The sequence below is a fragment of the Doryrhamphus excisus genome, linkage group LG15, assembly GCF_037039965.1.
Source record: "Doryrhamphus excisus strain RoL-2023G ecotype Guam linkage group LG15, RoL_Dexc_Guam_v1.1, whole genome shotgun sequence".
NCBI classification, from domain to species: Eukaryota; Metazoa; Chordata; class Actinopteri; order Syngnathiformes; family Syngnathidae; genus Doryrhamphus; species Doryrhamphus excisus.
In genome coordinates, this window is record NC_136371.1 from 11,033,898 (window position 1) to 11,047,563 (window position 13,666).

Genomic DNA, 13,666 nt, shown 5'->3' on the forward strand with positions numbered 1-13,666 from the left:
GGTTCTATTCAATATCTACAGGGCTCTAATAATGTTAAAAAACATTTTTAGGGGGTCATAAAACATTTTTCTATGCTCTATGAAAATATTCCATTTATTAAATGGAATCCTATTTCATGGAAATTCTATGTCCTGCAACCATTTTGCCGCAATAAACGGGGGACCACTTTACATCCAACCGATCTCACAACCACACACGACGTGTGACCACACCAGCCGAGCACCTCATCATCCAGCATCTTGCCCTCCAAGATCATTTGGGACCTTCCACTCGGACAGTTGCTGCATCGGTTTGCATCAACCACTCATTTCTGCACACCAATACGGTAAAACTGCGTGGTGTTTTAGAAGCTGAGATCATGAAAAATGGGAGCAAAATCCTCCTTTTGTTGAGTTTATAACAAACAGATCTTCGTGGCTTGTTTTGTCTGGATTCATGCATCATTTTTATGTGCAGAGTTTCCACGTGTAGTTTCAGGCGTGGAAGGTGTCCAGTTTAGAGCCTGAGGATATCTCTCAGCCACTTGCAGATGATGTGGCCATGTTGTCTTCATTGAGCGTGCGAAGCTGCCAGGAAGAAAATCAGCTGGTCTCAATCTGATGAAATGATCTCCCAATTCAAATATTGTTGACAAATCGGGAAGAATGGACAGTGAGATGGACAGATGGATCAGTGTGGCATTCACAGCCGTGGCGAAGAAATAATGGAGCCAAACGGCAAGGCTCTCAAGTGGCAGGCCAGGCTTCACCACTACTCTCAGAAGCACCGGTGTCCCTCCAATGGGACAAGAAGAGATGGCGGAGGACCCAGGAGTCTGATGACATGAATGGCTTTTAAAAAAAGGGTGTTCCCATTAAATGTTGATGTGGATTCACCGACTGACCTACTGAGGATTGTTAAGCACCCAACCCAATAAAAATAAAAATAATTAAAATCAAAATCAATACCATTTGTCAAACCTCAATTTTCGGACACCCGGTTGTCCTATGATTCGGTTTTCATGAAATAGTCTACATATATTAATATTAATTAATTATTAATATTCTACAACATTGAACGTAAAAAACTAGCACAGTATATATCCCGGATGTATTGCTGACTCACTCTGCATGCATTCATCAGTTTGAGTTTGCTGTTGTGAAACCACAATTATTCTCTATAAAATATATTGGCTTTGCATTATTGTATACGGAAAAAAAGTTGTCTCTGCTTTCTTCTGAACTTTTGTGATGAATTCACAACAAAAACAAGGTACCACTGGATGGCTAACAAATCTGGTATTTCATAAGATTACGTTATTTGTTCTCTTTGCAGAATCTGTTTGCATTTTGTTTTCCTTGGCTCCAGAAGCAATTCTGGATTAAAACAAACCTTCTCTTGGGTAATAACTACTTGAATGTTTCATCCTCATCTTGCATGCAGTGTTTTTATAGATGCAAAGCAGACATACGTGGGCATTTCTTGACACAAAAGGCTCCGTAGGTGTACTTCGCCCTGGGATTATGCTCAAGCTGGAATGATGTTGGATTGTACACAAACGGCTGAGGGCACTGGGTCACACAGGCGCCACTGTCGTTGAAATTGGTGCAAGCCTGGAAAAAAAAAGTGAAATGTGAGTGCCAGAATAAAGGTGGGGGGGAGGCTCACACATGAGGGGAGGGTAATAACTGCTGTGTGTGTGCCTATTACATCTGTAATTCATGTTTATACAACTTGTAAATCACACTTCCAGCCACAAATGGGAGACAAATGAGACCCATCCATCCACTGCTACCATGTAAATGCTGAAATGTTTTGCCATAAAACTTTTAAGTGTTTTGTCGCCAGTGGCAACAGGCTGAATCCTTGGTAATTGAATTGGATGCGCCTTTATATGAATTACCGCTACAATAACACACCTCAGAGTGCACACCGAGCAGCGGTGGTCCAAACAGGACCGACTGGAGCTGATAAGAGGATATTAATTGGAACAATGAATCACCAATTTGCTCTTTGAAGAGAGTTGGCGCAGCAGGCTCTTACTGCTTCGGCAAATAATGTATCAAGGAGCAAACACAGTAAATCATTCCCAAAGTTGACAGAGAGATGTTGCACATGAAAAGATGCGGTTGTGTGCACGTACAAAGCAGTCGGTGTCCTTGGGACCCGAGCAGCCGCCGGCGCACTCGCGGTGGCAGCAGTCGCTGACGTAGGGTCCGAAGCATCGACCGTCACACTGCTCCGCACACACCGTCTTCGTCACTGTCCGCCAAGAGAAGAGCTTTAAAGGTCTGGGACACACATACACTCAAAGAGACAATACCACCACCCTCGGCACGATGATATGAAGTTTGGGCAGAAACAAATTAGGGGCTTCGCAGGCAAAAGGTCAGTTGAGTCCATCTATGACTAAAATGAATAGAACTTGAAACTTTCTTTTCTTGCCCTTGAACAAGACTCTTATCTTTTGGAAGTTACTCGCCGCTTTGAATGTATACCATAGATGCTGCAATCCTCACGTTTGCTGGTTCACTCTCCGGTCCTCCCGTGATTATGTCAAAGTACTCTTGGGCAAGATACTGAACCCTCGGTTGCTCCGTCATGAGTCCGTAAATGTCGTAAACCGTGTACCGTACACGTACAAGTGAAAGTCAGTTTAACCTTTGGAATAAATGATGCAGCATTAACAATGATGACGGACTCTGCTTCATAGATGCACGTATGTGCATCCAGTGCTTTAGCAAATCATTTCTTCCAGACACTACAGCTGTGCTTCTATAAACAGCTGCGCTGTTCATCACCAAAGACCTGGTGTAAACCTAGTTGTTGCTATGCCAACTCCGGTAAAACAACTATGACATTTTCTTCCCATTTATAACGTCACATTAAAAAAATAGAAACTTTAAAATGTGCTCTTAATTCTACGCACTCAACTGAGATGTTTTATTCTCAGTATTCAGTCAAATCTAGAATATAACAGATGCCGAACAAAAATATTAAATCAGATTATAGCAAATTGTTGATTAAAAGAGTCTAATCTCAACTGCACCCTCATTTCAGTGCATGTGCCGGATGAAGAGGACAAGATTAAAAAGATTATTGGCTGTATGGGAGTCAGGTGATCACCTAGCAGTGGTCACCAACCCTTCTGAGGCCAAGATGTGTCTTGTCCATGAATGGGTATTGCTTGTTGGTGTCAATAGGATCTGCAAGGATTATTTGGAGGTGCATGTCACACACTGCTTGTTGCTTGCGGGACAAGAGTATGATAGGCACTGGCACCTCAGTGTTTCGGGGAGTGGGCGAAGGGCTGCCGGAGTGTGTGCTTAGCGAGCGGTGAGGCGCACACGTGTATTCAGTGTCAAAATCTGCGCCTGTTGGTCACTCTCCCGGAGGGGAAGGGCACTGATGGGGTTTGATACAAAAACCAGCTAGATGACATTTGGGTAATTTGGGTCACATACTCACAGGTCTGACACTGGTCGTCCTGGTGACCCCAGCAGCGTCCATTACAGGTGCGATGACATCGCCTGCCTGCGTAACGCAAACACAACATGAATTAGCCACTTGTGCAAAACTTCCACAACACCGCCAAAGCCTCGATGGGGATGAAGACATGCTTCTACTTGGTTCTGTTGGCAAGTTGGATGTGATGGCATCTGCCTCTGGCCCGTCATCAAGGCTTAATTGACTAGCGTTAATAACAGAGTAAGTGGAACACTGTGAGCAGACTGTCACCAGGCCCATCATCCACTCCCACTGCGGGGTTGCTAACGTACATTCTAAACACTGCTTGCCAAGGGGCCCCAATTTGGCAACCTCTACTCCCACATGTTCCATTGTCATTTTTTTGGCCCACCCCCTCTGGTCTTTGTTCCTTTTCTCCCCGTTCTCCTCCATCAGTGACTATCTCATCAACAAATATTTTTCACACTCTAAAAGCGTGTCCTTAAACCTGCTTAAGCTGGCAACTCTGCACGATACGCAGCTCCGGATTTCAAGACCACACCATCAGGCTTTATTGTCAAGTGAAGTCAAGTTCAAATGAGCCCCCAACCCCTGTTGCATGCTCACGATTTGGCGCTGCAGCTGTCCCTCCTGCTCATCCTGACGGGTTTGATGGCACAGCATAAACGTATTCCCCTTGAAATGAGCAGAGTCTCATCCGAAAATGTGCCATTAGCAGCCACTTCTTATGACATTGAATGTCCCCCAGACAGCGGTGCTGTTGTGTGTAAAGAAGAGGAGTCCACCGGAGGGCCCACAGACAAGTGGCTGCAGCACCAGCAGAACCTTTTGCAGCAGCTGTCAAATTGGTTGAGACTTAAAAAGAGCACAGTGAGATGGCGGCTCCATGGGCCTTGCTGCACAGCGGCCACGGCAAAGGTTCACACGCTGATCTAACACCAAGTGATTTTGCCCCCAGTTGACCAAAAAGGGGAAGGCCCTAGAGTACGCCTGTGTTTGTGCATTTCCACAGTATCTTGGCATCTGTGGATTGCCTCCATAAAGTGGCATTATCAACCACTGGCTTCCGTGCTTGTGAATATTCGCATTGCAGGTCATTGTTTTCTCAGGGCATTTGGACTGTTCAAGTTGTCTCATCCGAGCAGGCTTCACCAGTTACTGCTCAAAGTCTATATAGGTCAGCTCCAGGAGAGGAGATGGTGGAGAATCCAAAGTGTTTGTCCTCAAACATGAATAGTTTCACTCTTTTGTGGTGCAAAACGATAGTAATCGCGAGCCAATTAGCCCAAGTCGTTTAGGTGGAATCCCCCTCGTTAATATTCCATCTCATAGTGACCCCAACGCAACTGTGTGTGTTTGTTCATAGATGGTTTCTCAACCATGACATCAACAGCCTCCCTCTCTCCTCTATCCAACATATTCTTAATACGGACATTTATTTTTCAAAAGAGGCCCATTTCTCTTTGAGGAGCGGCTAGACTAGAGTTTAGACTGGAAGAGTTAGTCGGTCTGCGTTATGATATACACCTGCCCGGTGGCTGCTTGGTGACTGAACACTGGCTTCCACGTTTGTGTGCTACTCACATCCCAGGTTGCTGTTATTGGATGGCACGACCAGCAGCTCCGCCTGTGGGTTCTTGATAATGTCGCGCCAATGGATGGTGTCCGCATGGCACAGGAATTTGTTCTGGTCAACATAGACGCCTCCATTCAGGATCTCTGCAAGAGGAGAAGAGCAGAAGAGGGAAGTTAGCCCATATGTTGGACAAAATGGCAGGAAATCAATACATCAAGTTAACACAATGATCTCAAAGTCGTGACATCCAGCGCTCGCTAGAGTGCATCTGACCATGAAGACAAATGTCATTGGCAGAGCCAGTCATGATCACAATGATTTCATACCAATAGAATACAACGGAATAGAATTTTACTGTGAAAACTGATCTGACATGTGAAATGTTGAATTATTTCATAATTTCATTTAACTTCATTAACTTAGAAAATAGCAGTTCTATTGATGTTGTTGTGGCGATGAGTTGTTGCTGTGCTCCTGGGGTAATTTGGGTTGGCTGGTCACTCCTTGATCAGTTATCATTGACTAATATTTGCCATTGACATATACATACACATATACATATACTGTATATTGTACAGTATTCATACAGGGTGTCTCAATAAATTTGACATTTTGCTGGCTAATAATTTTGGCAAATCTCAAATGTGTAGAAACAGATCAAAGTTTTATAGTTACTGTTGCTGTTCAGTTGTTGTTCTGTTCAGGTTGTTCCACGCCAATCACTCTTTTTGCATCTTTTTGCGAAATATACCCGCACTCACCCAAGACTGTCCAAAATTTGGAAAAACCTTGAAGAAACATGGACGTGGTACGTCAAATTTAAAGACAAAGGCTGCTGATGTGGTGGTAAAAGATCTGATTCGCCATCATCAACATCAGAGAGAAGGTCAAGGTCTTGTCACAGGGGCCGCATAATGAATACTTCAGAAATCAGTCCCATAATTAAGTTATAATGTTCATCACCTAAACTGTTGAGTTTCATTGAGCTAGACTCCTGTACATACACATACTGCATACATTTTGGTTTAATACTGAGCCGAACTACAGCAGCTTTAAGATGTTGAAGGTACTTAGTTTATTGGTGTGCTGCCTCGCTAAATCATCACCAAAGCACCAAGTGTCATCATTAAACATTCTTGACCTGCATCACCTTACCGAGTCCAAAGAAGCGGCAAAGCCCTTCCGCCAAATGCCCCGCTTCACCTGTATTCTGCTTGATAACAAAATAGTTTCCTTCCAGGAGCTGCCAGCCTTAATATATGCTTGCACATGGACTACAATAATGAATCCTAATCCCTCTCTCTGTTACTACTGACGGTTTTTAGGATGAAATGATGCTGTAGTAATCCCTTGCCCCTGTCGCAAGGAAGCGTGACCCGTATGAGAAGGAGAAACAACATCAGTGTCCTTCTCTCAGACTGTTGTTTAACCTAGTTTAGGGATTTAGATGCAATCACCTCGAATCCTCTTCTCCTGGAATATGAAGTATGAATTAAATTTCATATAAAATGTAACAATGTTCTGTAGATTAAAGCTGGATTAGCTAAAGGGGTATTATCTCTCTGGGCGGATTATTAACAGTGTGTGAGTGCGCACGATCCAGCACGCCAAGGAAGCTAATCATTACCATCCGGCATCATGATTAAGGAAGCTGGCCTTGGCAGAGCCAAAGACATTTATTCAAAGCCCTCTTAGAGGTGACATGTCACTCTGTCTGCCTGCTGAACGGCCCGCAGCCGCGGCCTCGTGTAATCATGTTCCCGTCACAATGGACAATTTATCAGGGGGTGTTTTACATTCATGGACGGGGGGGAAGGAAAAGCACACACACACACAGGCTCTGCTTTTATTCAAATCAAGACCACATTGCTGGAGAATGCTGTAATGGTGGTTATATTCATCATGGCATAAACAGCCCAGCAACATGTTGGGTGTGCAGTACACTGCATGAATAATCAAAATACCAGGAAGAGGGGAGGTAGTCTGCCTTTGAAGAAAGACAAAATCCCTTGCTAATGATGACCATCCAAGTGATGGAAAGAACTTTTCTGGGGCGATGACAAGCCTTTATTGTGCCATTGTGTCCCTCATGATTGCTGAGAGTCTAGCGCCCTACAGCACCCCCCGCCACACTTCCACTCCCGAGCTTCGATCTTCCCATCAGGTCGGGAGATCTACAACCACCGCTGTGTCCCTCCCTTCCATTACCGCCCCATTCCATCGTCACCTCGAGTCTTGTGATTCACAAGGTGGCCATAAAAGCTATGGCCCGGCAAGGAAGAGATGGGGAAGAAGAGGCGAGGAGAGTGAGCGGACTGATTTGAGGCGTGGCGGAGGGAGGTATTATTGCTTAAGCTCTGAGAATCAGTCCTGATAAGAAATTGTGTGTCAAGTAATAAACCTTCACCACACAGAACTTACTAGTCCGATTTTGCAGCGACAAGGTCATGTGGTGAGATCAAGAAGAGTGGGAGGTGCAGCGATGCATGGTCAGATCATCACCTGATATGTTGAGGATATAAAATGTTGTTTGCCTGACCAACAGCCCAAATTTCTGCAAAGCAGTAAGATTCCGCCTGAGTAGTGGTGAAAAAATTGGATGGGCCACAACTAAAAGTCCAAAACTAAAAGTCCAAAAAAGGGTTTCTAAATGTGGATAGAGTATACGATTGAGAAGAAACCCCTGCATTCTCAGCTTCATGTGGTGGGTTCCCTAAATGGTCTACATCACAATCCGCACATTTAAAGTTTGTTTTTTGCTACAGTAGTTTAAATAAACAACTGAGAGGAAAACATATAAGCAATTAAACACCTGAAAAGTCCTAATACATCAGGGGAGACCAAGTAACGTGTTCACAGCCTGCTGCTCCATTTACATCTTTCAGCACATAGATATAATTATAATCCAGTGAGGCATTATTTTCTCAAGCAAAACAAGAGGATAAAACATACAAAGTGGTGATGCAACGTGTGTCTACGGTTGTATGGACTGCTTTCCAAAAATCTGAGAATATTAAGAAAGTAATAATAGCCTCCTTTACCGCTATCAGTAGGTGATTATGCTCATTTGACTGTCATTCAGCGAAGCAAAGAGCCGTTTGTGGGCGATGATGGCGCCGGCAGCAGCCCGTTGCCATGATGCTCTGCAGGGAGCCTGCTGATGAGCCTTCATCAGTGCTGCTAGCCACTTGTCCCACATATTTGCCTTGCCCCAATTACACCGATGAATAAAGATCTGATCGTGATTGGTCCTTTCTCTGTATTGTCTTGTTGGGCGTGAGCTGGAATACTTTCTTAGAGAGGTGTAGGACTATCTGTGGAAGATTACGAGGGTGTGTCCTGCTGATGAGGCGACTTGCTGAGCAAGAAGAGGGGTTGATCACTTTTTACACTTCTTTGTCCTGACAAACCAGCCCATGTACAATGTACAATTGCTTGGAAATACACATTCTACTTCATACAAATGTGTTTGTGAAGAAAAAATTCCATTGATAATAACTTTCCTTTTTGACATCAAAAGGCTTTGGTAGGGTTTGGTTGGATGGGGCCTACAAAGCAAAGCTACTCTATGTATTTGACTGCTGAGCATGAGAAATAAACTGAGGGTTGACCTCCTAAATGGCAATTAATCACTTAGTCTACAAGCAAGTTCTGGGATCGTCTTCAGGAGAACCTTGTAATTTAATACAAACAATGAGGAGTTTCTCGAATGAATAATACACAAAAATCCTTCTTTCCCATCCAGGAAATGTCGGGGGAACCCATCCATCCATTTTCTTCAATTTATCCGGTGAGGGCAGCAGTGTCAGGAAGAAAGCTCAAAGTTCTTGGTGTCTGGCTACCTCTTCCAGTTCCACGGGGGGACACAGAGGCCTTCCCAGGCCAGCTGGGAGACATAATCCTTCCAGTGAGACATAATCCGTCCAGCCTGTCCGAGGTCTACCCTGTAGCCTTCCCCTGGCAGGTCGCGGAACACCTCACCAGGGAAGCACCCCAGAGGCCATTTTGACTGCTTGTATTCGCAATCTTGCTCCTTCAGTCACTAACAGCGCCATCACAAAATGGTAATACAGCTCAAACTTTTAAAAAATAGCCTTTGTTTACAAGCTTGCACACGCACAGCTGATGTGACTGAAGGTAATAAGTGCAGGGAAACCAAACAAATTGCATTCATTTTAGGAGACTTTCTCTTCAGGGAGGACCAGACACCGCCTGGGGGGTGGGGGGATGTGGCATTTAGCTTGGAGGAGGGCATTTTATTGCGGCAGAATAGAATGCATCAAATGGGTCAATCATTCAATAGAAACACAGCGCCTCAAGCCCTGCCATGAACCAACTGGCACCCATCCATCATTCTCCCATCATGACTCAGGGCTTGAGGACGGTGCAGCGTGGACTGATCACGCAGTCAACAGCTGGCATTTAACACTTGGGTGTTCACTTTGGATCTTACACACGTGAGGCAACAAGCAAACTCTATGAGTGATACAGCGTTCAGTTGCTGTCTCTTCTAAAAAGCTCCTTCATTCCACATACAGCTGGAACGGCCACGGTATCGCTTTTCACTCCAGATGGAAGAGCACACTGTATTTCATGTTTTTCTGCAAATGTGCAATCTTTTGAATTCCAAATGAAGACGGATGTGCCATTTTGGGTAAATGTCTTTATAATTGGGCGGTAAAACTTGTACTGCTGCATGTAAAGGCTGGACATGAAGCACACAAATCCACCACAATATTAGACACAACTTTATTACCGAGTGGTCAACTGGCTTTGATTCCTACACAGCCACATAGGAACTGTTGATTATTGTTGTAATGGAGCAGCTTCTTACCTTGTTTCACTTGTGTACCTTGTAACATTTTATTCTAATCCACATTCAATTTCACTAGGACTGTCAAAAATTATTAGTTTATGGCGGGAACTCATTTATTTAACTTTTTCAGTGTAATTAATGGTCCGACGAGTCTGGAGTCATAGCACAGTGGAGCAAAGTGGAGCGTCCTCACAGTCCCACGGAGCCTGACACTGTTTTTTAAATTCATTCTGACCGGAACACTCTCGGCTTTACAATTCCAACACTGTATAGTGTTTGTATCTCCAACCTACACATCCCCAGTTCCTTCATCCTTTCCTTCTCATTCTCCTTACAAGAACACAAGATGCATTCACGGACACTCTGAACATCAACAACACTGCTTAATAATGCCTGTGCATGTGTGTAAATAAACAATAAACAACAACACAATAAACAACAATAAACAAATATCATAACATGCACATTAGAAGAGTGAATTTACTCATATCACTATCATCATACTGATGATTTGTTTCTCATTACCAGTATGTCTTCATCTCGAAACATTTTCAAGCTACAACTTTTTGAAATAGTAATATCAAAACGGAATATTTTCTTGAAGAAAAAACCTTCAGATGTACAATTTACTACATTTAAGCATGCGGGAAACCACGCTGAAAAATAAATTGACCTTAAATGAGGTGATGTCTGTGAGCGCAACCCCCCATTGCTCAAGTGGGATTCAAATATTCTACTCCTATTAAAGACACTAGTGTTGGACTTTCAGTTTGATTGACACATTCAAGTCATTTTGAGCTCTTAATACATAGATATATATAACATACATAAAATAACGGCGAGGCTGCACTGCTCGGGCTAGCATATATTCCCCATGGAAGGTAGTGAGCAGCAAGGTACCCAACAAAGGAAACCATAATTAGAGAAGCTAGGAATGTAAAGCTTACAGGTATCGATCAGGATGGTATCACGGAAGAACACGAGTCCAGTCGAGAATATGGAATAATAGCAAAAGCAATGAAGAGGAAAGAAGCTGCACCCCCAGCTGTACTAGATAACACAGCCCCCCAAACAAAGGTAAAGGTGTAGTATATGGTGCAAAAGACAAATTGAAAAGCTCCGAACAGGAAATGGTGGTGGAAAAGAGAAAAAGCCCAAACCAAAAGTCCAACCTTTCATATCTTATGAATCATTCCTTTGACAGCAGATATAAGGCGCTAGTCGCTAATACAAAAACCACATCAAAAGTGAAGCATCAGCAAAATGGGCTGAGAACTGACTGACCGGGACCGAGTGAAGTGTCATGCTCCTGCATCTACACAATTTCAACTGAGCGTTGTGTGTTTTTATAAATGTCACCATCCTTGCGAGCCGAGACTCGAGAAGAACTTATCTGATCTTCACAGTGACGCAGAGGTGCATCTCCGGAGTCCCATTTCTCCACTTCTGCATTATTAGCTCTGCCAGCAAAGAGATATTGTGCTCAGTGACAAATGGGAGAGGAGCGGCGAGGCGCAGACAGCGCGGGGGTGGTCCCTTTCACCGTAGACCCCCCCCAACACCTCCACACAACCAGCCACCGACACTTCCTCCCTGGTAATTGTGTTTTAAACCCCCTGATTACATTTTCCAGTCTCCAATTATATTGTTTTTGCCATGAATTCGTATGAAAAATGCTTGTTCACTGAGGAGGCCATGTAGGAGGCCTGAAATGACACTTTCTGTAAACGCCAAAGCTTCAGCGGACATTAAACAAATCCCTGCCATCACTCTCACTACTCTTTGCCGCCCACCTTTGCTGCATCTTCCCTTGCACCCAGTTTGTCTTTCCAACCTTAAGGAACCCCTCAGGCGACGGCACTATTCATGATTAGACAGAAACAATCATACTCGGCCTCTAAACTCTTCATTGCTGAGCAGATACATTTTTTCCAACTCAGAGGTGACACTGAATGCAATCAGGGCAAAACGAGAAGCTGGCAAATTCAATAATGAAGGAAAATGGAACTGGGGACGTCGCACTTAAGGCGGCCGAATAAGCACTCTTCTGTCTCCACTTCTCTGCATGGAAATCAAGCAGCAGCCCTCCAATCAGCAGGCGCCACACAAAAAAAAAAACAGCCAAAGAGATCCCTGCAGCTGAATACTAATTACGGTAACAAGCGATAGAGGTTGATCAATGAGTGGGGATCCTCCGCTGGGGACCGGAGGAGATATTATAAGCACCTAGGAATAATTTGGTAAGGACAGTCGAGAGAGATCTAGAAACTTCATTTGAGGTTGAAATCAAAGTTCTGTTGAACATTGTCTTGCTAAAGAGCATCATGGAGGCTAGCAATACAGTCAACTGCCAATCAATCAGTCCTCAATACTTCTTAACTGCTCCATTTGGCGGAAACACTGACTGATAGGGGGGGGGGGTCTCGTGCAACGAGGGAGTGGCTGGAGTTAAGCCACTACTGATTTGCTATCCTGCTGATGGGGATGTCGTACAACTTCATGGCAATCCCTTTCATGTTGGTGTCACCTGACCATATCACATTGTCTCAAACCATGTGTGAAATGTTCAGGTGTTCCTTGGCAAACTTCAGAAGGGCTTCAGAAGATGTGTCCGAAATCCAAAAAGGCGCAATGTGTTACTAATGACTGTTTACATCTTCCGTTTTTATTTTTTTGTTGTATTAGATGGATTTGTTTTACCCTGACAATGATTTTCTTGTTGACTGCGGTCCCAGATTCCTTGTGATCCCGTGTAATTCTGGGCTGATCCTTCACCTTTTTGAGGATCATCCTTACCCTACCACGTGGTGAGATCTTGCATGGAGCTCCAGAGCGAGGGAGATTAACTGTTACCTTGCATTTCTTCCATTTCCTCTTTCTCACAGAGCTTCTTGTTGAAGGGACAGAATAAAATCGCATACTTCATGGGCACATAACCTGTCTGTGAGAATCACACTGTTGAAATAAAGCTACCATAATACAATAAAATAGACATCAAACAGACAAGCTCATGGACGCGGCGCAGCGTGTTATTGTTATTATTATAATAGTATTGTTATCATTTTGTTCTCCTTCAACAGGCACAGCATAGTTGAACCTTGATCTCACATCACCTCCTCAAAAAATTTGAGTGCGAAGCCCTATTGATGCGGAACACACGATCTTGATTCAAAAGGACTCAAGAGCAAACAAAAAGAGGAAATTGGAAATAAAGCAGTGAAAAAAAGGGAAGTGGGAACGATAAATCAGCATGACGTGCATGCCAATGAATGTCAACATGCTTTTAATAAATGTGCTCTGCAGCGTCCCCTTATCTGGGGAGAATGGAAACTACAACAGGCGGCAGATCATTGGGGCTAATTTGATTACATTTACTGCAGGTGGCAGCCTCAGTTGAAGACGAGCATGACTTTATTATGCAGAGTGATTTTAAGAATGTTTTTAATGGAACACTTATTATTTACATATTATTCAACTCTGCAAAAAACACAAAAAACCTTAAATACACAGATGCTTTTACTTGCCTTGCAATTTGCAACATTTTCTGTGGTAGCAAAGCAGTGTTTGAAGCCACAAGGTTTGTTTGAATTCTAATTATTGGCGCCTTAATGATGACACAAGATCCATTATTGATGTGCTCCAGCACTGGATTCTCTCCCTCACACAGTAGCCCACATTGGGTACAAGCTAACCCCTTTTTACTAGCAATGTTTTATGCAATTGATGTGTGCACATTTAACATGCTGTGTGTATGCTGATGTTAGGTATGTTCATAAAAGACAAAAACTGGAGGTGTTGACCTCACTTCATGTGTGATTTTTAATCA

General features: G+C 43.7%; 1 protein-coding gene across 3 annotated transcripts in view; it reads right to left on the reverse strand.

Annotated features, from left to right (window-relative positions):
• The window catches only part of LOC144901803 (receptor tyrosine-protein kinase erbB-4-like), a 152,630-nt gene that overhangs the window by 40,237 nt on the left and 98,727 nt on the right, over positions 1-13,666 (reverse strand). For all 3 annotated transcript variants that reach the window (XM_078796927.1, XM_078796928.1, XM_078796926.1), the window contains exons 4-7: positions 5,033-5,167; positions 3,449-3,514; positions 2,124-2,242; positions 1,452-1,593 (exon numbers count right to left, since the gene is read on the reverse strand). In XM_078796927.1, coding sequence (XP_078653053.1) covers positions 1,452-1,593; positions 2,124-2,242; positions 3,449-3,514; positions 5,033-5,167 — 462 coding nt within the window. The remainder of the gene's footprint in view (positions 1-1,451; positions 1,594-2,123; positions 2,243-3,448; positions 3,515-5,032; positions 5,168-13,666) is intronic.